The sequence below is a fragment of the Paroedura picta genome, chromosome 6 (assembly GCF_049243985.1).
Source record: "Paroedura picta isolate Pp20150507F chromosome 6, Ppicta_v3.0, whole genome shotgun sequence".
Classification (NCBI taxonomy): Eukaryota; Metazoa; Chordata; class Lepidosauria; order Squamata; family Gekkonidae; genus Paroedura; species Paroedura picta.
The window spans coordinates 63,163,532-63,189,053 of NC_135374.1; the positions used below are offsets into that span (position 1 = coordinate 63,163,532).

At 43.4% G+C, this 25,522-nt stretch overlaps 2 protein-coding genes across 2 annotated transcripts in view; one reads left to right on the plus strand and one right to left on the minus strand.

The window, feature by feature from the left end:
* Window positions 1–1,832: 1,832 nt before the first annotated feature.
* On the minus strand, window positions 1,833–24,958 carry TMPRSS3 (transmembrane serine protease 3). Its single transcript, XM_077344299.1, has 13 exons — window positions 24,941–24,958; window positions 21,142–21,286; window positions 18,607–18,714; window positions 15,651–15,767; window positions 14,571–14,694; window positions 13,231–13,356; window positions 12,135–12,178; window positions 11,710–11,875; window positions 9,510–9,679; window positions 9,060–9,155; window positions 8,514–8,656; window positions 2,978–3,185; window positions 1,833–1,891 (listed from the first exon to the last, which is right to left on the minus strand). The coding sequence occupies exons 1-13, from the start codon at window positions 24,956–24,958 to the stop codon at window positions 1,833–1,835; spliced, it is 1,524 nt and encodes a 507-aa protein (XP_077200414.1).
* UBASH3A (ubiquitin associated and SH3 domain containing A) overlaps window positions 24,626–25,522 on the plus strand; it is a 30,074-nt gene continuing 29,177 nt past the window's right edge. The window contains exon 1 of the mRNA XM_077342782.1: window positions 24,626–24,822. The gene's annotated coding sequence lies outside the window, so the exon portion shown is untranslated. The remainder of the gene's footprint in view (window positions 24,823–25,522) is intronic.

Below are 25,522 nucleotides of genomic sequence, written 5' to 3' on the forward strand. Positions count from 1 at the left end.
CAAAGCCTCAGGAGAGGCTAAGACCCTGCTCACTTAATTAGTGAGCTGAATTACAAGGGATCGCCAGTTAAAATCAGCTCACCTGAGAAAACAGCCACTTTGGAAGGGGGACTCTGTGGCATTTAACTCATTGAAGTCCTTCCCTCCCCAAATCCTCCCCCCCTCAGGCTCCACCAACCCACATCTCTAGGTATTTCCCAGCCCAGAGCTGACATCCATAGCAGAGGGGCAGAGGGAAGGACTCTTTCTTGCCCCTGCCCACCCCGGCACCTTCTCAAGGGCTGCTGCAGGGGGAGGGAGCGGGGATGGTGCAGCCGTTCCACCCTGAGGGTCACACTGCACACGAGAGCTGCTGGGTAGACTTTCTGAGGCATGATTTACCTACAGAGAGAGAATCGCTGTGGATGTAGGATTGTCAACCTGTTAGCTGCAATTCCCCCATAATTAGAACTGTTCTACTGAGTACAAACTTAAGTTCCCCTGGAGAAAATGGAAGCTTTGGAGGGTGGACTCCATGGCATCATGTCCCTGCTGAGCTCCTTCCTGCCTGCAAACTCCACCCTCCTCAGGCTCCTTGGAATACGGCTTTTTTAATTAAAAAAAATCCTTATCCTGTTGTGTAATATGCTCAGTTATAAAAAGTAAGAGATTCATAATTGTGTGTCCAGATGTATAGGAGTTCTGTGTTTTTGCCATTCAAGACTTCAAAATGAGCACCATCAAATGAATGAATTAAATTGTTCAGTTATAAAAGGACTCATATATATTAGACACCAACCATAATTTAGAAATATCATCCTAAGGAGACTTCTACTCTTCTAAACTAACTTCAGTGTAGTTAGAAGAATATGCCTCTGCTAAGTGCTGCACTGCATACATATGTGCAAGAGAGCAACACCAAGTTTACCCGCCTTCTCTGTTAGGCTGGATTAAAAACAGGTCTTTTCAGTTTTAGAAACCAATGTATGCTGCAGAAAGCATCAGAAGTCTGATGTTTAAACAGTCGCAGGAGGGAAATTGCTGCATATGTCTGATCTTTGAGGTAGATCATCACAGAAAGAGAACAATAGCTGGCAATTTGCTTTGTGTACACATTCCCCTTCTGTTGTTAGCCAATATTGACTGTGTCTAACTGCATTTAACCTTTGCATTGTGAGACTTCCTCTTTATTATAAATGTTTTAGTACCAAATATCTGAAATCCTCAGCACCCAGCATTCAACGGCATTGCTGCAACAGTAGCGCTTCCATGAAGGGAGCATCTTTCTTACTGCAGAGCAGTCCGTAGACTCATCGTCCAAATCTTCCACTTCTTGGCAGATGACCTGGGATCTTCCTTTCTCTTCTCAGCATGCAAGAGAAGGGTAGGGTGAAAGAGACAGATTCTTGGCATGCAGGCATTTTTACTCCTGAGAACTAGGCGGTTAAACTTCCCAATGAGATAGGTAGAAAGTAGTACCAAAAGTGATGGGACTAATAGAAAAGACAGTTGCAGCCACCCTTCAGTTAGCAAATGAAAAATGTGCATACAATGAAAGTTGATTGTTATAAAGTATTTCCAGGAGTTCGTGGAGATGACACTACCCTCCTCTCTTCCATTCTTCTCTCTATAAAATAAAAATCAAGTATGTACCTTTTGAGACATTAAAAGAAATTTTCTTCATTGAAATAAGATAATAATATAAATAAAATAATTTAATATGGAAGTGATTTTGAAATCTAGACTTTGAGAAGCATTTGCCACATAATTAAAAGAGGACACATGTGATTCTTGAGCCAAATGGGATTCTTGAGCCAAATGTGGTTTCTGGAAAGACAATACAGCTTTCTTTGCTAGACGTGGCTCAAGAAAGTGCTGCCATCAGCAAAGGCCTGAGGATGTTCTCTTGGACCTGTGGAGGTTCCCGTTCACACAAACAGCTACCACACAGGCCCAACGGCCTCTCACGCTCCCAGGGATCTCACATGTGAGAAAATGCATTGTGAACAACTCCTAGTGACAACAGTGAATGCTTATTTTGATTACTATTCACCCACCATCATATCTATCTACCAAGAGTTATGTTTTAAATAAATAAATTACAAGCAGCATTGTGGGAGTAATGCAGCCACTGGGAACCACTTAATCAAACTGGCAATCCTACTCGAAGGAAGGGCTAATGATGGCTACTTAGAAAGGGATTGCTGGGAGCAGCTGTTTATTCTTTCTAATCAAAGTTTTGCTTGTATCTTCTTTCAGAGGGTGGTTTCCAAAAGTTAACTCTGCACTTCTCTCACATGGGCAACTGTTCATCTGGTTTCATTTCCGCACCATAAATGAAATATTTCCAGGTACGGTCCCTTAAGTACGTGCCATGCCAAGCAGTCACCCATGGGCCCTGCTACTGGGTGAGCCACGCATTTCCACATGGCAGCGACTCCTATTACTCTGCATTCCTTATGCTTGTTAAGTGTCAGCGTGGAACAAGCCTTATTTCATACCATCATTGCCCCCTGAGCTCATGTCTGGGAAATCTGCTGTGTGAAGTCATCCAGGAAATGCTGAAACACAGTCCTGAAAATCATATCTAATTCCCTACTATCTTATCTGTGAACAGATAGGAAAATGTTTGGGTGTTGCCAGGTTAGCATGTTTACCACATTTCAGTTCAGCTTTAGCATTCACTGTCCTATAGAAAAATGCTGCTTGATCTCCATATTTAACCCCTTCTTCGCCATCTTAAAACTGAGGGTTTTTTTTGGTGGGGTGGAGTGTTCTTTATTAATAAACACAAAATTCAGGTAATTGTTCAGGTCAGCCCTCATCAATAGGTAGCACAAGGTGAGGCAGCAGAATTTCTGGGTCTCTGAGCAGCCACTTCCCACTTATTCTAGACAAGTAAATGGATCTAAAAATCTCCCCGCATTCACTAATACGGAAACGAGGAAATGCAGCTGCAATTCAGAAAGTAACTGAGGATGAAACATAACTCTCCCACCCTGTGTTGAATACAATGAGGAGCACTGGAGAAAAGAAAGAGAGGGAAGGCAAACCTCCATTTGTTCATGTATCCAGTCCAGGAATGAGGTGGTACGACTGTAGACCCCTGGTTTGTTTTCTTCTGCACAGCCCACCCCAAAACTGGTAGTTCCTACCAACTTCCAAGTATGTGTAACTTCACATACCAGTGGTCCCCCACTGTCTCCCTGAAATATGCAAGAAAAAGGAGTGTTTGTTTATGGCTCAAAAAGAAAGGTGCATCATATAGTGAGCATTTATTATAGAAGCAGAAGCACTGTTTTCTGTACCTAGATTTTTATGACCCCAAAGAGCCTCAAAGCAGTTTACAATTTCCCACTGTTCCTCTTCCCACAATAGACATGCTATGAGGTAGGTGGGGCTAAGAGAACTCTGAGAGAACTGTGACTGGCCCAAGGTCACCCAGCTGGCTGCATGTGGAGAAGGAGTGGGGAATCAAACCTGGTGTTCCACATTGTCTCTTAACCACAACACTGAACAGCTAAAAGAACTGAAACATTTTTAAATGACACTGCAAATTCAAATAGGCAATGGGCTTTTTTTCTCTTCTAAGTAAGACCAAGATATTGTCAAATGTCAAAAAAGAAAAAAAAGAAATGTTATTGGCAATCCCCTTTGAGGAACTCTTTAGCTTTATTTTGCCTACCTGTTTTATTTCTACAGTTGTGCAATCTTCTACCTCATACTAACTGTAAAGTAATTTTCCTCTGTACTATTTAAATGAACTAGTTGTATATCATTTTGCAGCATCAGACTGTTTCTTTGTGGTATCCTCCCATCCTGTCTCCTCCACCCCTTCACTGTCTCTCTCTCTAGAGCCAAGCTGCCAACACATATTAGGTCACGGGTGCACAACTGCCAGACTATATCTCCTGGAGAGTGCTTCGCTCCACCAACAAAAACAGGCTGGTGATCCCTGGCCCAAGAGACAAGCACCTTGGTTTCAGCCAGGGCCTTCTCGGTCCTGGCCTGAACCTGGCAGAATGAGCTCTGAGAACAGCTGTGGCCCCTACAAGAACCGCTGCAGTTCTGAAGGTCCCGCAAGATGGAGCTCTTCCACCAGGCGCCTGGTTGAGACCAATGAGCTGATGAAACACCATCAAAGGGCCCTTTTCCATAATTCTCTCCCACCCTAGGCTAAGAAGGGAGCTGCTTAATCAGCAACCTTGCAGCTATCTGAAACAATTTTAAATGTTTTTAATATTGTTAAATGGTTTTACTGATTATTGTGTATTATATCATTGTAAACCACGCCAAGATGGCTGCCGAGCGGGGCAGTTATAGAAATCTTCTAATAAAAAAATAACATTGGGGGAACTCAAAAAGAGCTTTTCCTCCTCAGTGCTGCAAGGGAGCACTGAGAGGCAGAAGAAAGAGCTTCCAGTTCTCTTCCCATACCACTTTCATTGGGATTCACATGCCTGTGCCAGAGCACAAAGCTCCACCCTTCCTCCCTTTCTGCTGGGAAAAGTGGGATGGGAGTAAAACTAGAAACTCCTTCTCCTATCTAGTAGTTATCCCTTGCCGTGCCAAGCAAACAAGCACATCTTAAGGTGAGTTTCCCTGATGCACATCTGAATGCAAGTCCAGTTGCACATCTGTTTCCTGGAACGTGTTGAACATATCATGTAGCAAAGCCTGTAGTACCTGATCATATATTACCCACCTTAATGTGGTCCCTTTCACATTCCAGAATGACACGTTCCTGCTTGCTGTACTAGCCTGGACATATAACCATCTCTAACATTCTCACTTATCCTTTCATGCAGGTAGATGCTCATTCTCACTTTATAATGAAAACTAGGGGCAAAGCCCGTCTCCAAGAATACAGTGGGCGCTAGAGCTTGGCAGTGGGAAGAGGAAGAGGAGGAGTTGTCCAGTCTGTAAGGGCAGGGGTTGAATGTGTGTGCTGTGTGGGAGGTTGTGGTGGTGTGGTGGCAAATGAAGGCATGGGTGTGGAGATATGGGTGTCAAGAACCTGTGGTGTGGAATGTTCGTTGAGTGTGGGAGAGGACTGACCTTTGGGAATTGTGGCATAGTGGTTACAGATGAGCTTTCCAGAGCCATGTCCTCAGATATGTGAAGGGAAAATCAGACTGGAGACTCTTCTTAGGGGAAGATTACATGGCAAACAATTCCCCCCAGTTCTGCGTCATTTCCCTTCTTGTGTGAATTAGGCCACAGACACCGAAATGCCCCTCTGCCCACATGGGGTAGTCACAGTACACAGGTGTCCACCCTGTTCCTTCTTTTACATTTTTTCACTGTTGATAAAATGTTATGTGCCCACATGCTTCTTTCATGGTTGCTCCTTAGAAGAAGAACGGATTTTTGTACCCTATTGCTTACTACCCAAAGGAGTCTCAAAGCAGTTTACAAACACCTTTTCCATTCGTCTCCCCACAATAGTCAACCTGTGAGGTATGTGGAGCTGTGAGAGGTCTGAGAGAACTGGGAATGGGCCACAATGACCCAGCAGGCCTCAGGTGTCTCAAAGCATTTCCCAATTGTCTTCCCTTTCTTTCCCCACAGCAGACTCCCCATGAGAGAGGTAGGATAGAGAGCTTCATAGGGAAGCTGGCAACCCTAAGAGGAAGACTCTTTGTGCACAGGAGTCTTGACTTTAGTAAGGTTTTTTATACTGGTTTTTTTATTTGCCAGGGCAATAAAGTCATTTAAAGTCAATACAGTTCCCATGTGTCTCCAGCCAGTTACTTGTTCAATATTTACAGTTTCAGGCTGTAAATATTCATTTAGATCTTCCTGCACTTTCCAGACTCACAGGACTGATGCTGGTCTGCCTGTCTGCGCCCCAGAATACAAACAGTTGCTGGTAAGGGCTGGCCATAACTCATGGGCCAGGAGGGACACTCCTGCACCACTCCCTACCAACTGCAGGCAAAAATGGGTCATTTGAAGGCTGGACTCTGAGGCATTGTACGATTTTGAAGTCCCACCTCCAAACCTCCAGGAATATTTCCAACCCAGGGGTAGCCAACCTACAGGTGTGGCCTGGAGAGCTCCTGGAATTACAGCTCGCCTGCAGACTATAAAGATCAGCTCCCCAGGCAGAAAGGGCTACTTTGGACAGGGTTGTGGTAGAGAAGAAACATTTAAGGCTTCCCACACAGGTTGTTGTTGAATTGAAAGACTTGAGACCTACTGCACAGGGTTGCTGTGCAGATGAAACAGGAGACAGTTTAGTCTGCAGAATAATGCTGTGCTTGGGCCTCAAATCTGCAGAGAGTTGCAAAGAAGAAAGACACATGGCTTGGCTGTGCCTAACCCCCGGCCAGAGCAGTATTTTAAGTGAGAAGGGGCTTTTCTGTGGCCTCCCTGTCAGCCAACTGTTTGGCAGAAGGGGAAGGCTTCGCGCCTTCCGATTGGCTCCTCTGCTTGTCAGGCCGGGGCCAAGGGCCAATTGTTGCCCCCCCATCCCATACTGAGCCCACCCCAACACCTCTTACTGTTTTATTAAGAGGGAACAGATAATTGTTGGCACTATTTCTTTGAAGAAGAAGAAGATAATGAGTTGCACCCAACTCTGTTATGAAACGAATGAATTTTTTGAAAAACAATTCCACCCTCCCCGTCAAAGTGGAGCCCTCTGCCCCCCCAAGGTCATTAGTTCCTTCTTTAATACAGTTCTAAATAGGTTTGCCAACTTGCTGCCTTAAAAATGGTTCCTTATTTATATAATTAGAAAATATACGTGAAAAAGAACATAAACAGAACATATGACTTTAATATGCCTTTTGTGAAGAAACCCCTGTTTTTTGCTCTCTGTGCAAAGCTGCAAGGAACAGAAAGCAGGGGTTTCAATGGCTGTGAGCCTTTTAATGCCCAGCCTTTTAATGCTCCCCACCACTTTTCATGGGGAAACCTCTGCTTTCTGCTTCCCACAAAAAGCACAGGGGAGGGGAGGGGAGGGGCCCTGGCTGGGTATGTACTTGAAGCCTGAAAAATGTTTCAGGGGGTTCTCAATGGTAGAAAAATTGAGAAAGTCTGGTCTAGAGCTTGAGATGTGATAATACCACTGTATACTGCATTGGTCAGACCTCATTTGGAGTATCGAGTTGACTCTTGGGGGCCATTTAATACGAAGGACATAGACATTTTACAGCACATGTAGAGGAGTGACAAACAAGATTGGAGACTAACACTTGTGGGAACTGGGAATGTTAGTCTGGAGAATAGGAGGTTGTAGGGAGATACAATTTTTTTAATAATAATATAAATACATCATTTTCTTACAGTCCCATAATATTTCCCTCTTTTTTGCAACATCAGGTGGAAATCCTATTCCTGAAGGTCCACCCACTTCTCCATGATGCGTTTTGGATGAGTGCAGGCAGGGAGCTATAAGAGGAAGAGGTAAAGACGTCCGCTGAGAGCTCACTCTATTTGTATATTGTATCTGTGAACCTCCTTAGGTCTATTTTGTTTCATTATATTAGTTCTCCAAAGAAAGAAAGATGCAAGTTTCATCCAGCAAAAGAGATCACAGAAGCAAATCTTGTCTTTATTGACCCTCTTTTATTCAGGTTAATTCTTCCTGGGGCACATTATAATAAGACTGTCAGTCCACAGAATGTGCATGGAAAAGGCAGTATATGAAAGTAAACTTATCAACTGTGACCAAAGGAATTGTATGTATCCTAACCTCAAAAGCCCTCAAAGCTGTTTCTCAGTAGCACACTGGAAACTTTTCTGAAATATCCTGCAGGTAAAGAGGGGTAGTTTGTGAGTACCTTGCCACAGGCTGCTGTGGCTATGTTAGCATTATCTAGCTCCCCCACCCGCCACCCACCCCAGTCATCACAAACAGAGAGCAGATGCTCAATCAGAGTATAGATGGTATAGATCAGTGATGGCAAACCTATGGCATAAATGCCAGAGGTGGCACTCAGAGCCCTCTCAGTGGGCACGCATGCTGTCGCCCCAGTACCGAGTTTACCGAGTCAGTCTGCATGAGATCCAGCTTCCCAGCACCTAGAAGATGGTGAGGACTCTTCCCACGGGTTCCCTAGCCATGGAGGCAATTGGCGGGCTCAGGGGGCATCAGAGGGAGCAGGAAGGCTGTGCCAAATGGAATCCAGTTGCCATACACCACCTCATGCCTCCCCCCAACCTCATCACCTCCCCTCAATGGAGCGAAGGTGAAAAAGGGGGGGGGAGGGAAGGTAAAGGTGTGGGGAAAAGGGGATGGAAATAAAACCTAAAAAGAAACAGCCCAACAAAAAAGGGGCAAAACAAGGGGAAAGAGAGGGGGAAAGGGTCATAGAAGAAGGGAGGGGAAACAAAAGAAGGTTAAATTGCTGTGTTGACACTTTGCAATAAATATGTGGGTTTGGGGTTACAGTTTGGACACTCGGTCTCTAAAAGGTTTGCCATCACTGGTATAGATGAAGCTTGCTATTATATGTAGATCCTCTTAGTTTACGGTTAATCTACTTAATTCACTTTAGGAAATTACAATTAAGCAATGTTCTTACCTGGCAGGAGTCTACACCACCTTTTAAATAACCTGCACAGAGCATTGAAGAAGTTACAATTCCTCCATAAACCTCTCGGAGATTGCACACCTTGTTAGAAATCAAAGGGACACCCGCATAATTCATGGTTTCTGAAGTGTCACCTGGTTCAAAACAAATTGCATTCTCCAGTTCAATGTTAACAAAACCACCACTTTTAATAAAGTAACGTATATGTAGTTTAAGGAATCACCCCATTTCTTTCATATATATATTTATTTTGGGTGTGGATGAGTCATTTATTCCATGATACTTTAATTTTTTTTAAAAAAAATTAAGATACTTGCAAGAATATCTAAAGGTTGCAATCTGGAGCTGCTCACTGAGATCAGTGGCACCGAATATGTGAAATTCCAAGAAGAGACCTGGAAATTCCCACCTGTACCATAACCAGAAGGTAAGCTGAAATCTTTCTAATTATAAATCAATTTTAGCTAGTACATCTTGACCTTTCAAACCTGACAGGTTTTCAGTTAGTAAAAAGCCAGCATAGTCCAAAATAGCTACCTCCTTCTTCTGTTGCTCCCCATCCTGATATCCAGCACATTTTCCCATCTGGAAAATATTCTCCAAAATTAGGAAGACAAATTGGCTCTATAAAACCTGTGTAAAAACACAAAAGTGCTCTCCAGACTAGCAGTTCATAGTAATGATATTCCTATGAGAGCAAACTATAGCATTATAGAAAATGTATGTTTATGACACCCGAACTCACGGTTCCTCTAAAGAGTTCACTGGAGCTTACATGAGGCATGAAAGTGGTCTGCCATGTAGACAACTGCATACAGGGTTGCACCATATGCTGAACATGTTGGTGGCATGCCAACAAAGCATAGCCACAGAAAAGCTGTATGGCCTGGTGATATTGCTGACGCATGAACTATGTCACTACAAGTTTTATTCTCAGTTCAGATATACAACAGAAAAAGAAATAAGAAATGGTAGATTTAAAATTACCATTAAGTACAAGTGGGTTGGCCAGTTTAATCAGTGCTATATCATTGCCCATTGTTTTAGGTTTATAATTTTTATGGTATATAATTTTGTCCACTGAGTATGGATTAGCAGAGTTTTCTTCCAGTGTTGCAAAGCCAACTTGCACACTCCAAGCACTAGGGAAATATAAACTGGAACAAAGACATTAGAAGAAAAAAACGTTAGTACTGCTCAATTTTTAAAATTTTCTGCCAAAGCTGTATGACACATTTTTGGTCTTGATGCTAAATGAACTATGGCACAAGCACTGACACACATCCACAACTATCATAAAAGTACCAATTTTCAAAGAAGTGGCTATAAGAACTTGTTACAAGTTGGGGGATTTTTAATGTGGAAACATCTTATATGGTGCCCTAGGGGAAGAATGGAATGGAGGTCCATTATGGGTGTGCACACATCCTGCCACCGCAACTGAGCAGCAGAGTACCAGCTGTCTTCTCCAGGGTGTGCTCCACTTGTAACTTTGACAGGCCATTGTTGGGTCATGCTCAGTGAAGCCGGGAGAGCTGTGGAGCTGGCCATGGAAAGAGCAGAGCCCAGTGCTCTGGCTGAGCTGCTCCCTCCTCCATCAACTGCACTCTCAGTGCTTGGCTCTGGGACTAGAAGGCTACTATGGCATCTGGTGTGCCCTGGATGGCCAAAACCAGCTGGACTTGCCACCCTCCTCTGCCTCCTCCAGCCCCTGCCTGGCCATGGGGCAAGCAGGCTGCAAGATGGGCAGCTCCTCCTGTGTTGGGCAAGGCCACCCCTCACCACCCCAGCCACAGTGTCCCCACAGCTTCCACCCAAGAAGATGCAGCTCCTGCTCGCAACTATGGGTATCACTGCCACCTCCCCTGGCTTTCATGGATAGCATGACTGGAAAATCTGCTTCTGCTTAATTTCTGTTTCTCCTGTGGATGTAAAAGAGATGGGTACCCTTGCCACTAAAGAGTAGCCAGCAACTCTATTTCAAGACCATGGTCAGAATTCCCAGTTAGGCAAGGCTGCTGTGTTCACAGACCAAAATCAGCAACAACAAAGCACAGTCAGTTCTTTGGAGCTGGTTAACAGAAAGACAAGTTCTTTCAACCTCCCCCCTTGGTGTCTTAGGGCTGGGCATGCTGTTTCTGGGGATCCCAGACTCCTCCTTTCACTGACAGGGTGCTCCCTCAGCTTCAGTGACTTCCTGGGGCAATCGCATGGTGCCAGCTTCAGGTAGCAACCATGCTTGCTCTCCTGGGCTCAGCATCTCCTCTGCCATTGCAAAACCATCTGATTCCAGTTCCTTCTTCCTTTTCCCTTCCAGCCATCAAGTGGGGGGGGGTGCTTGGTGATCTTCCCAGTCTCCCAGCAGGAGGCAGTCTAGCCTAGTTGGGCTATCTGGCACCTGACAGTAGTATGTTCTTTAAGTTATGCCTTACTCCTTCATGTACCTGTGCTGTGCATAGGCAGAACAGCTACAGAGCATTTCCCCCCTGCATCATGATAGAAACATGATAGAACTGTGTTCTTTATCACGGGAAGGCTGGTCAAGTGAGTGCATTTGGATCATTGCCATTTGGGGGAGAGCCACCAACAGACCTTTTTAAAGGGAGATCTAATTCTTCAGAGCTGTCATGTCACTAATTTTAAAAAATTAACCATGAAAAAGAAGCTGAAAATCTTTGGGATGGTTATCAGATCCCCTCTCAATGGTCTCCTCTCCAGGCTAAACAGACCAAGCTCCCCCAACCTTTCCTCATATGTCTTGGTCTCCAAACCCCTGCATCATGATGGAAGATGGAAGGCTAGATAGATAGATAGATAGATAGATAGATAGATAGATAGATAGATAGATAGATAGATAGATAGATAGAGAGAGAGAGAGAGAGAGAGAGAGAGAGAGAGAGAGAGAGAGAGAGAGAGAGAGAGAGAGAGAGAGAGAGAGAGAGAGAGAGAGAGGCAGAGGCAGAGGCAGAGGCAGAGGCAGAGGCAGAGGCAGAGGCAGAGGCAGAGGCAGAGGCAGAGGCAGAGGCAGAGGCAGAGGCAGGCACAGACAGAGCATCAAAGTTCAATACTGTCATTATATAAAATTTAACTGAATCTGACAAGAATTGATCTGTATATACTATGAATCAAAAGTTCTTAGGATAAATCAACCAGGTCTGTGATAACATAGCAAGTTAAGAACACTTACTCATAAACACAGTGAGCAGCTGTGACAATCCACCATGAGGTAATGACGGATCCACCACACAAATGATATCCTTGAAATTGAAGGCTGGCCTGCCATGGCCACTGGTGAGGCAAAGACATGTTTCCACCAACTATACGTGGGGAATACCTGGACCTAGTGCCACACTCTATGAGAAGGAGAAGGTGGAATAGTAAGAGACATGCTGTCCATTTTAATGTGAGATATTCATTAAAAAAATAACTCCTGCACAAAACCCATTAATATGGATAGGAATGACCACACTACTGTGCAACTGCAACTTCTGTTCATTGCATTGGGTTTGAAGAACTTCTCTACAGTCTTGGACTTTCAGATTTCATATCCTTTCCAAACTCTTCTTGTGAAATGGAAGTTAGATTTTGGTGTTATGAGTATAAGGCACTTACCCAAACATTTTAAGACAACCACATTTCCCGAGACACACTCTTCTCTGAAATTAAAAAAAAAAAAACAAGCTGTAAAGCATATGGTTTCCCTTTTGTCCTTTCACCCACTGAAAATCTGGAAACTAAATTGGGCTACAGCCCAAACATATACAGGGTTACTCAATTCGGAGTCAATTTAACAGTGCATAGGACTGCAGCTTTAGTATTTGTGTATGACAGACAGATGATGGATGACAGACAATGGATGACAGCTGGATAATGGACGGATCGACTGACAGACCAACAGACAGACAGATAAGCAACATCTTCAAAATGCTCTGTAAGTATAAGCTTCTTAAATAAAAGTGAAGTAACATTTAATCTTTTATTTGTAAACCTATTTAATATTAGTCATCCCTACCAATGTCTTTGGGGGTTCTTGTGGTTGGTTTGTTTATATACCGCTCTGCCTTTATGGCTTAGGAGAATATGAAGATAAGTACATTATAATTCAGAACATCAAATGAACAACAGTACACAATGGACCTGTACCCTATCCCTCCCACCCCTGCTCACCAGGGCAGTGAGCCTTTGGCAAGAGCTAAAGGGCTCTTGGCCTGTGACTCTTTGCCTGAGGGTCAAGCAGGAAGTTTCTGAAGTATTCAGGGGTGTGCAGGAAGAGACAAACTACTTCTTCCATTTGATCAAAGAAGCATGGTTAGGGATGGAGCCCTGGCAGTGACATGCATTGTCTGTGGTATATTTGTGTTCTTAACTTGTGGCCCTTTCTTGCATGCTCAGAGAAATGCCAATCACCCTTCCAACTCTATGATTCTATGATTCTACATGCAGCCAGCTGGGTTACAGCACTGATAAAGCTCTTCTGACCGAGCAGTAATATCTGGGCTCTCTCAGCTTCACCCACCTCACAGGGTGTCTGTTGTGGGGAGAGGAAAGGGAAGGCGATTGTAAGCCTCTTTGAGACTCCTTCTGGTAGAGAAAAGCGGGATATAAGAACCAACTACTACTACTACTACTACTACTACTACTACTACTACTACTACTACTACCACCACCACCACCACCACCAGAGTAAGTGAAGCTTCCAAAAACATACCTCAAGAAAGTTGCATTCTGTGGAGATGTTGCCTGATCAGCTGATAACCAATTACTTGCGGTAACAAAGTACCTTTGAAACTCATCTTCAATGGCAATCACTGGAAGGTAATCTGAACTCACAAAGCTGCCAATGAATTGAAATTAAATAGCAGATTTCAATAAATGTTAACATTAATTTTATCAATTGCATTTATTTGCCCCATGCTTTGCAGTTTCTAGGTGACTTTCCTTCCCCCAAAGTAGACATAACACTGTTATAAATGTTATTACGTTATTAAATCAGCTCAATATAAAATTAATGGATAAACTCATTAAAATATATACTCAAATCCCCAGCACAATAATGTGCAATCAAGAAAAAGGAAAGAGCAGGCCAGAGCAGGGCAGAACCTGGCAAAGAGGCATACAGCTCCTACTGCTCTTTGTAATGTTTACCAAACATGTTAGCCCCCCATGATGCCTTTCCCCATCTTAGCAGCCCTAGTGATGTCAAGCAGTGAGGGAGAAACATACAGCATAATCATGTGGTGTTGTGTATCGTGTTCTAAAGGAAAGGGGGGAAGACAAAGGAAATGGCTCCATTTCTCTATCTGTTGTAATATCTAGTCCTGTACTTAATCCCTAGAGGCTTGCTTGGGCAACCCCCCCTCCAAAAGAAAAATAAACCCCTCTCATGCTCCTCTTGGAAACCCTTCAGTTTCAGACTAAACACTTCACTGATTTCAAAAGCAACTGGTCCAGCTAACAAAAGCAAAGCTAGAATGCTAACCTAAACTCTGCTAATCAGAATTTTACTTGTAATTGATATGAATAAACCCTTCATTGCAAAATCAGCTCACTTGGTATCTAGGTCATAGTTCAAGACGCAGGGTATTACAAGGGGTACTTTACTCATTAGCAACATTTTGACACACAAAGATCTATTTTAAGAAAGAGAGGGTTTTCTAAAATCCATTATCATAGGAGTCCCCAATCTGAGGCCCACAGGTTGCATGTGGCCCCCGACCTCTTTCTGTGCAGCCCGTGACTTGGACAGCAGTGCCTTGGCTAACAGAAAACAGCCACAAAAATCACACTGACTAGGTAAGCATGTGTAGCTAAATAAAAGGATTCCACAGTAAAATATTGTTCCAAAATAGATTGCATTAAAGTTAACATTTCTTTATTTACCATAGAAAGTTTGCTTTTGATCTAAATAATTAGGTTAATAATTTTGTTACATTTTGGTTTAAGATGTGGCCTTTTTAGGCACTGGGCACGCTAATGCGGTCCCCATGTGCCAAAAGGTTGAGGACCCCTGAATTATCATTTAGCAAGGTCTGTGTTTCTATGCAGTACCTTGAGAAACCCAAGTATTTGCATGTGATACTCCCATATTTGCTTTTCCAGTCATCTGAACACACAGTCCTCCACATTCCAAAAGCAAACACTTGCAATGCAGCCTTCTTGCCACTCAGCCTCACTGTAGGATGCAAAAACAACCCCCTATTGGTAAAGAGTTAAGAGAAAAACCAGCCTTTTACCTTAGAATCTTTTTTTTTATTGTAATGATTTTTTTTATTTTCATAAAGATAGAAATATAGGATGCAACACGAGTTATTGATACAAAAAGCAGTAAATAAAATATAATCATCATTTGAAAATATACGACCCCACATTGACTCCACAGTGATATAAACTTTTGCCTAAAACTCTAAGAGCCATGAGTCTAAGAGCCATCCACATTTCCACTACATTAAAAAAAAGGCCTGTTTAGATATACAAAAGAAAAGTTATTATTAATCAACTTACTTGAGAGATCGTAGACCTCACGTTAACTATAGAATCTTTTAATTCATTGCAGTCTGTATGGTATAGAATGCTAGACTAAGACTGGAGTCAAAACTTTATTTGCTATTAAACTCAGTGGTTGACGTTGGATCACTTGTTCTTTCTCAGTCTAACCTACCTCACAGAGTTGTGAGGATAAAAGGGAGGATTGAAAAATTATGGTGACTGGAGCTCTTTAGAGGAAGGGTGGGATAAAAGGGTTCACAAAGAAATCAAGTTGGGCATTGTCCTTAGTATTTGTTCCTTTTTCATGCAACTGAATGCTGTTGCAACCTGAATCAATCCTATTGGTGCCTCAGATCTATGCCCCCGCACCTTCGGGCAGCCCCTTCCCCATCAAGCACTCCTTCACACAGTGCTACTGGGACTTTTCCACCATCCTAGGCACCTCTTCATGCTGTGATTATGAAAATCAAGCAATTCTGAATAATACATCATTCCTTGGCCCATTCTAGTCTGGCCTCAGACACGGTTATGGGACAAAGATTACATTAGTTACACTGGTAGATGCTCTGTATCCTCAGTAAAAGGCAAAAGATTTACATGATCTGAAGAGAAACCAATAATCCATAAGCATAACCAAGTTACCACATCGATATTCATCCTCTCCATCTTTACAGTTGAAGACACCATCACACCTTGCTGACTGATCGATACATTTAAAGGATGATCTGCACCGAAATCTTCCAATACAATTGAAGTATACTGATAGAATGGAAGAAGCCAGAGCGTGTTAATAGATCAAAACTTTGATTATCTTGGAGTACGTAAAAAGATATTATAGAACACAATTCATGTTGTGTGAATTAATGAAAGCATAACTTAATTTTTAAATGTATTTATATTTTTTTACATGTATGCCTCTTCATTGCCTAGAGGCTCAGGGCAACCAAAATATTAGTTGTTTTACCCTGCTGTTGATATGCTAGAAACTTACTGGTCAATGACCCTATCAATAAGATATATACATACATAAAATATGTGCCTAGAATCATAGAATCATAGAATAATCGAGTTGGAAGGGACCTCATGGGCCATTTAGTCCAACCCCCTGAACTATGCAGGACACTCACAACCCTATCACTCATCCACTGTAACCTGCCACCCCCTTGAGCCTTCACAGAATCAGCCTCTCTGTCAGATGGCTATCTAGCCTCTGTTTTAAAATTTCCAAAGATGGAGAATCCACCACCACCTGAGGAAGCCTGTTCCACTGAGAAACTGCTCTAACTATCAGGAACTTCTTCCGGATGTTTAGATGGAATTTCTTTTGAATTAATTTCATCCCATTTGTTCTGGTCTGTCCCTCTGGGGCAAGAGAGAACAACTCTGCTCCATCCTCTATATGGCACCCTTTCAAATACTTGAAGATGGTTATCAGATCCCCTCTCAGTCGTCTCCTCTCCAGGCTAAACAGACCAAACTTCCCCAACCTTTCTTCATACGTCTTGGTCTCCAAACCCCTCAACATCTTTGTTGCCCTCCTCTGGACACACATACTATACATATATACCATACTGTTAAATCTATTAATTAATAATATCACTCTAAATTGGTAATATTGTAAATTTTAGCCATATCGTCCACATCGGTAATGGTAACACTAGTTTACATAAGGGAAATTGTTCTTGTGTATGTAGACTGACAGTCAGACAACCTCTATATTTTGTAGAACCAATTGCTTGTCTCCAGCAATGTAAGTAGGCAATGTATGTGCTTGCTAGGTATACAGAAGAAAGTGACCTTGTGAAGCCAAAAGAAAAAGGGAATCATAAAAGCAGCTTGATGAGAATTGATTATAGAAGTAAGTTGAGAAAATGGGAAAGGGGGTTCTATACCTAGTTTATGGAATTTTGGAAGGGAAGATTTTGAAGGGTTGGGGGATTTTCAGATTTTTTCCCTGCCACCACAATTCCTCATAGCAGTGGTCCCCAACCCCCGGTCCAGGGACCGGTCCCGGTCCGTAGATCAGTTGGTACTGGGCCGTGGTTCATCCTCATCCTCCTCCCTGGCTGCTGCCTTGGGGGCTGCCCTGCCACTCTGCTGCTGGCTCACCTTTGCTGCTCTCCAGCGGCCACCATGGCTGAGGCTCCCCCTCAGCGTGACACTGTGCAGCTGCTGCTGGCAGCGGCCCCCAGCAGGCAGCGGGAAGTCAGGGGCACCAGGGCTCAGGCAGCGGCGACGTCCCTCAGCAAAAGATTACCCCCCCCCCTGGGCCTCAGTAAAATTGTCAAGCGTTGACCGGTCCCCGGTGATAAAAAGGTTGGGGACCACTGCCTCATAGGACCCTCAGTTTGTTGTTGTATGAGCAAAATTTAGGACTTTTCTAGAATAATGTACTACACCTGTTTCTGTTCCTATTCTCCAAATGTTCTAAAATCCACATGCCACCATACTTTAAGGACTGTGTGTATTGAGAGTCTCAGTTTATTTTTGTTTATTGTCCCAATTATTGCTTCTTAACTGAGATGCTAACTTCTGTTTGATTTATATACATGCCATAAGGACACGGTGAGCTGAAGCTGTACAATAATAATTGTGTGTTGTCAGCTTGCAGCTGACTCATGGTGACCCCAATCCCATAAGGTTTTCAAGGCAAGAGATGAGCAGAAATGGTTTGCATGTGGCAACCCCAGTCTTCATTGGTGATCTCAGATCCAAGTACTAACTATAGCTGACCAACTTAGCTTGGGATAGTTAGGATTATTATTTAGACTGCATTTTCATACTGCTGACACTAGTTTAGCACTGGTACAACAGATTATGGCAGAGTCATAACCAGTTAATTTAGCCCCTAAATATTCATGATGTTTTGTGGTTCATGAACTGGGCATGCCTCTACCATGAACAGAACTTCATTTTCCTCGTCCATGCCTATCCCTAGCCACCATCATCCTAGGCTTGAAAGCAGGCAAATACTATGACCACAGAAGGATGGCTGGAGGAGTGGTCACATCTATGGCCTTCTTAAGAAACAAGTTGGCTAGATTGAAATAATGCACCAAATCTAGGAGCCAATGAAATGTAAGTAGTTGTCTGTGATCTTCTGATTTCCCAGACCAGGATAATTCTGGTCTATGTCATAGCTTAGAATGCCTGTAGTTTCCTCCTCAAATTTGTGGCCTGGTAGTACAGGAAACTGAGAAGTGATGTCTGACCACCGGCACCACCAGCATCATGTGACCTTGGTAGCATCTGGCATGTACCCAGAGTTCTGTGAGTGCCAAATATTTGTACACAATGGCATCTATGTGTGGCACTGGCAGCTGAAAACCAGCATGAGAAATGACCGACACACATAGGAAGTAATAATTAGTAGACCAGTCTTTGATCAAAGTGCTCCAGTGGTCTTCATGCTGTGTATTATGCCAATGATCTTCTTAAATACCTATTCTGTCTTAGACCTTCCAATGAGAGGTTTATTTTATTTCTATATTAAAAACCTTTGGCAGTGAAATGATCCTATTCTCACTAGGAGACTCATGAAAAATGCAAACTTGTGACTGGTAATTTAGAACCTAATAAATAAGTTATTTGTACTCACAACCCAGGCCAATGGCAACTGCTATGATCACGGTGAGTAATAAGGCAAGGATAACGGGAAGCAACCTTAGTGGAACTAAAGAATGGCACTCAGGTGTTGGGATCTCTCCTGGAAATGAAACAGAAAAGTGAGAAACAGCCTCTGTGCAACACAAGCTTTCACCCTAGAAACACTGATCAGTATTCATGGTATTCATTCCTTGATGTCGCTTTTCTTCCTAGTCCATGTTTATGTATTACCTTATTCAACTCTTTCCAAATATTTTTTTTGTCTTTCTCATTGCTCCCCCCTCCCAGTGCCTGTGTAATCCCTTTTTTCAGAATAATCAGAAACAGGTATGATCTTAATAATTCTGGGGTCCTGTGCAAAAGTCCCGAATGAGGCCCCTGTATCACTGTTGCTACCCCCTCCCGTACCAGGGCCAGCCACTGCTAGGGCCACATTGGAGGATGGGCAGCAGCAGCAGTGGGGTGCAGAGAAGGACCAAGAAGGGGCAGAGACTGCACTTTTCCTTCATTTTGGCTGCCAGGACTGCCATCACCTGAGAGGCTTTGAGAAGGATCAGCTTGAGAAAGATCTACTGCAACACCAGGGCTGCTCTTTTATCCTGGGAGAGGGTTCAGAGAAAGGGATACTAGTCTCTTACCTGAAGGCAACATGCAGGACAGTGCATCTTGTTCACCTGGCTCCAGTCAGGGCAAGGCAAGGGGCTGCCCTCATCCTGGGCCACATAAGCAAGAGACTGCTAGAAGCTGACTGCTGAAGCCCTGGATAGGGAAGGCAAGTACAGTTGCTGCTGCCATGGATCCAGCTGCCAGAGCTCTGGATGGGATGGGCACAAATGGCCATCTCTACGACTGAGTGGTCCAAATCCCAAATGCAGTGGGCATGAGCAGTGGTGCCAAAGGGAGCCTTCTTTTCTTGCCTCTTTGGGGAGTGCAAAGATATGGATGGTCAGAGGCCTCCTTCAGCGCAGGGCCTAGGACAACTGCCCCAGTTGCGCATTGGCAAAGATCACCCCTAATCAGAACCAGGAGGAAATACTCTGAAATGTTTTGTCAGAGTGGATAATGTGCTACCCAAGCCAATTTACTTGCTTACTTACTCATGGGATTTATAGTCTGCCCTAACTTTGTCAAAATACAACAATTTGATATTATGCTTGGTCAAAATCCACACATCAACACTTGGCATGCCAAGAATTCCTACATAGCAAACAGAAAATGAAAACACTGCCATCTTGCTGCATGTAGAATTGCCAAACACCACCACACCGTTGGCAGGGGAAAGGGGACACTTTCCTGGAGCTCCCACTGGATTTACCCAAACCCAGAAGAGGATCCAGCATGCTGAAGTCACCCAGAGGTTGTCAGCATGCTGGAGGTGTAGGGGGTGAAACTCTGGCTTTTGGGGAAACTTTGTGGTAAAAAATCAGCCTCAAACCATAGAGTTTTGCCGAAAACTGTCACAACACTGATGACCCTGATGTGCTGATGTCAGCATATCAGGATGTTCTTCCTGGTCTGAGGGAATGCAGGGAGAAGGTCTGGGGAGGGGGCAAGGATCACTAAGAAAGCAGCTATTCATAGAGGATCCCCCCCCCCCACAAACACACACACTTTCTGAAACTGCCAAAGCATGGGGCACATCATCAAAGTGGGGGCTTTTCTGCACACCATAAATTTAGCATCCAAAGACACTATATTCTGGGTGCTCCGCATGATGTTGCCAACCTCCCATGTCTGGCCAGAGAACTGCTCGCTATATTCACCATTTTAAAGCATAAGTTGGTGAATCCCAAAAAGTGGATTCACCAACCTAAAAAGTGCTTTCCTCCAGCAGACAACCAGCATGCTACATGCCAAAGAAATTTATGGAGGTGAAGAAGCACTCCCTCCACCTCCAATGTCCAGCCCTTGCACTCACCTCCCTCTCCCTTCTTATGGAGGTCGGAAAAAGCTTTTTAAAAATGGAGACCAGCCTGGAGTAATGAATACGTGCACAAGCGTGCAGGTGATGCCAGAAATGAAAGGTTTTTTTTCCCCAAAGTTGTGAGAGAAAGTCTCCCCCCCCCAAAAAAAAAATTAGATTAATATTTAAAAGTATCTAAAGATTCGTGATTCCATAAGGGGTGGCTTTCAAAAAGCACTATGCATCTATGCATAGATGTTTAAACAAAGTATTACTTAAAAAAAAACAAATTAGTGAGCATTGTGGGACCTTTAAAACATGGAGAAAGGGGATTGGCTGCCTGGCTTGATTGAGAGGCAGAAGAGAGTCACATATAAGGCGCATTGCTCTCTTCCACCATTTCCAGCAGCAGTTGTGGAGGGTGAGAAGCATGAAAGGCAGCAGACTAGAGATTTTATGATATCTCCAGATTCCAGATTTCATGATATCTCCTTGTTCACGAAGGAGTTACAAGCAAAATTAATGCTTGTTAAGGCATTTCCTTCTCTGTTACTTAGAGGTTAAAAGAGGCATGGAGACAGAATCTATATTTATATCAAGGACTAGGAAACCACATATCCTTACCGGTTTCATTTTCAGTGGAATCTTCTTTTGCTTCCTGTATACAGAACAATTTTTTGTAGTAAACACAGAGGTCTACCTCTTGGAGTTGATCTTCTATAGCAGAGACAATTTCAACAGATCCAGGACTGGAATCGGTTTCTTGGACCTGACCCAACATAGAATATACACAGAAAGCACTACAATATCCTTTCTCAACAGAGATGCTTTTCAGAGCTGGCTTGCTACAGGTGAAATACTTGCTCTTTGATGAACATAAAACAGCCATTCAGTTTTCCCTTGCCTCTAGGAGAGGGCTCCATTTAAATCCTATCACTGAGGACTAATAAAGTTTTGGCATGCTGTAAGACAGTGGTTCTCAACCTGGGGGTCGGGACCCCTTTGGGGGTCAAACATCCCTTTCACAGGGGTCATGGCAGGGCAAGCAGTTTGGCCGGGGGGGGGGGCACCGTCCGCATAACAGCCTTGTGGGGTAGATCGTGATAGAGCATTTATCTGTCTGGAGCAGCGGAAAAGAGCAAGATCGGCATGGTGGGACAAGAGGCAGAGCCGAACTGAAAAACCCCATGAAACAAAACAATTGATCTACAATCATGAACAATGGATCTTCACACCATTGGTCAGTTTCATTTTAATTACTATGAAAGGACACTTGCATAATTTTATGGTTGGGGGTCACCACAACATGAGGAACTGTATTAAAGGGTTGCGGCATTAGGAAGGTTGAGAACCGCCGCTCTAAGACAGCAGTCTGCAACCTTTTTGAGGTTGTGGCCCGTTGCCAAGGGGTGGGGGAGAGGGTGACCCGGGCCCCCATGCATGCCTAGTGGAGGCGCAAACGCACATGTGCAGCAGTTTCACACATGCATGGGGGCTGCTGTGCATATGCGTTCACACTTCTGGTGGGGGCGCAAACATGCATGCGCGGTGGCTCTGTGCATGCATGCATGCATGAAACTGCAGCACATGCGTGTATGCGCCCCACCGGGTGCAAACATGCATGCATGGCAGTCCGTGCATGAGCGTTTGCGCCAGCAGCATGCCAGCAGCCGCGCTTCCCTCTCCCCCCTTCCCGCAGCAAGAAGCTTGCCGGGCAATGAGCTAATCAACCACTTTGGCGGCCCATTTGCTTGCGGCCTGGCGAGCTTCTCGCTGCGGGGGGGCGGGGAGAGGGAGCCGCGGACCGCTCTAAGACCCCCGCTCTAAGACATAGTGGTTCAGGTTTGATTTTTTAAAAAGTAAGTCTGTAGATCTTTTTGTGGGGATATAAGGGAGGGGCATCTGGGAATCAGAGAAGGACTGAGAAATGGATCCGTAGAACTTTAGTGAAATGGCTATTTTAAAGCACACACTAAAAAAACCCACTCCAGTAGTAGGAGGAAATGGCAGCGCAGGGAATGAAGCAGGAAAAGTACAGGAAACTTCCAAGTGAAAACAGCCATAGAGAGTTAAATCAGTCACAAACCATATAAATTAGTCATAAATACAGTGTTTTCACCTAAGTAGACCTTAGTGACATTTATAGCTGATGTTCTTTTTGACTCAGCAGTATTTTGGTAAATGCACAGTTCTTGAAAACAATCCAGTACGAACCCTTTCGACAGGTATTCAGGTTACTGCTCACTGCTGAACCCAACAGACCTACTCATTGACAATTGTCTGAACATCTGAGTTGCACCAGCTGAAAATACTATGCATCCAGTACTACCTCTTGTCAACAGTGCACAGTAGTGGGAATGTAACAACTCCAAAATTTGGACCACATTCACAGAGGCCAGTGGTTCTGAGCTGTTTTCTGAACATGCCCTCAGTTTTAGTGGGAAAACAGTATACCGTTTTATTGAAACAATTTTCATCATGCCTTACATATAGGTAAAGAAAGGGCCTGGGATTAGGTACTAAGAAAGGCTTAGAGTCAAAATGCATAAGTAATTGGGTGATATGAACAGCTGAGATTGGATTAGAGCAGTTGGTAAGACTTGTGAATGGCAACAAATACAAATACAAGAGTTAACGAAGAGATGTGAGAAGGTTTGAGTCCCGTGACACATCCAAAACAACGAAGGTCAATTCTGGGTATACGTAAGATTTAGCATGTGTACACTTCTTCAGATACATAGAAACAGACTTCCTCAAGTGTTACATACAGGGCAGGGTTGGTTGCCAGGAAGGGTTAATTAGAGTCAAAATGCATAAGTACAGGTAAGACTGGGATAATACACTTGGTAACGTCTGTGAATAGCAGCAAATTAGGATACAGAGTTAACAGATGTGAGAACTAAGTCCAATGGCACCTTTAAGATCAACAAAGTTTATTTTTTTTTGTATAAGTGACTTAGCATATATAGTGCTAAGACTTAGCATATATAGTGAAATAATAATCCAATATCTCTGTTAAGACCATTGAGGACAGTGTTGCAATAACTTATAATTCAGCAGTCTCTGGTTCTAGTTTGCTTCCAAAATTCCTTTGTGATAAAATAACTACTTTGGAGTCCCCCACTGAGCACCCTACTCAAGTTCCACTCCCTGACATACCATACTGACTGGCTGACCTCAAGCCCTAATTATTACCCTAAAGGATGTCACCACCCACTAACTGCAACCAACTATGGCTGACAGGAGACTCTATGATTCATTATCAGTCAGAGGTGACTACAACACCCTAGGGGAGGTTCAACACCTTCTGACAAATTGGGGAGGGGGGCATGCCCTTCTCTTTCCTACCATATTTTCAGGCCCATCTATGCACCATGTTTGCACTTACATCATGTGTACAGGATTTGAATCAAAGAGTTGGAAGGAACCATACAGATACTCGAGTATAACCCCCTGCACAATGTAGGATCAGCCTAAAGCATCCAGGAGAAGTATCTGTCCAGCTGCTGCTTAAAGGCTGTCACTGAGGGGAGCTCTCCATCTCCTTAGGTTGGATTCCACAGCTGAACTGCTCTGACTATGAATTTTTTTTTTTGGCCTGGTATCTAGCCAGTACCATTCTACACATAGTTTAAAGCTATTACTGCAGGTCCTATCTTCAGCTGCAAAAACAGGAACCTTTCTCTGCCCTCCTCTAAGTTGCAACTTTTCAAATACTTAAAGAGAGCAATTGCTTGGGCATGAAATTGGGGTCACCATGAGTTGTGAGTTCCTGCATGGTTCAGGGGGTTGGGCTAGATGACCCTGGAGGTCCCTTCCAACTTTATGATTATATGTCCCTTCTCATCTTCCTCTTCTCCAGGCTGAACATTCCCAAGTCCCTCAGCCTTTCCTCATAGGGCTTGGTCTCCGTGTCCTGGATCATCCCCATCACTCTCCCCTGTATCCTGTCAAATTTTCAGCCTGTTTTTCTCCCCTACCATTGTACTTCATCAAACAAAACACATTCCCTAGTATCTAAAATGATGGAGAAATCAGATCCAATGGTAGATTTCCAGCCAGGACTGTACCATGATAGTACCATTATTAAAACTCATACATGGGGATTTTCCATCCTGAAACTAACATTTCAATGTATATTATTCTAGGAATATCTTGGAATTTCTGGCACAATTGCTCTTCAGTTTAAATTATATTCACAGAGATACACCACAAATGACTGAAAGAGTGAGACATGCAATCAACTGAATTGCAAGACATGAAGTACACAAAGGCCTTGCCTTCCTGCCATATAAAGAAACTCAGGTAAGGTTAAGAAGCAGCTTCAATTCACCCTTGAATGAAACAGCTTTCCACAGTACCACATGCAATTGAGGAACAGAAAGGAAATGTTTAACAGCCCCCCAACAATGGTTTCACTTACCTCTTCCAATGAAGCCATTTTTAAAAGTTAAACTAGTTTCTCTTTTCATTCTGTTAATCAATTAAAAATCCTACAGTCTGTTTCTGAAAGATTTTAATTGAGCCATTTGAAATTGCTAGCTGAATCATTGTAGCAGAAGGCATTATTACTGGTGTCGATGTAATCCAACCTATCCATAGGTATCAGGTAGCCGAGAATGGCATCACTCCAAAGGACAGGAAGGTAAAAAGCCAACAGCTCCTTTAATTAAGAGGAATCAGGGAAAGTAACATAGTATTTGCAAACATTTTCAAATATTTTAAGGAACCTGTCTAGTGGGCATGTTTACCTTTTCTCTGAATCCAAAACAGATCGCACTACTTTGGTTAGAGATCATGTCGTCATTTATTCAGAAGGGTCTGTCTGAAGTGTAACAGAAGGTAGCTTAAAAGATGATTCTTAGATAACATAACATTTCAGTCACAGAGGAGAAGCTTCCTTCTAGAAATACTGAAAACAGAGAAGCATGCCGATTTCATCTGCTGTAAATTAAGAAGAGATATTTTCAGATGTATGTCAGGATCTAGTGAGGGCATCCCATAA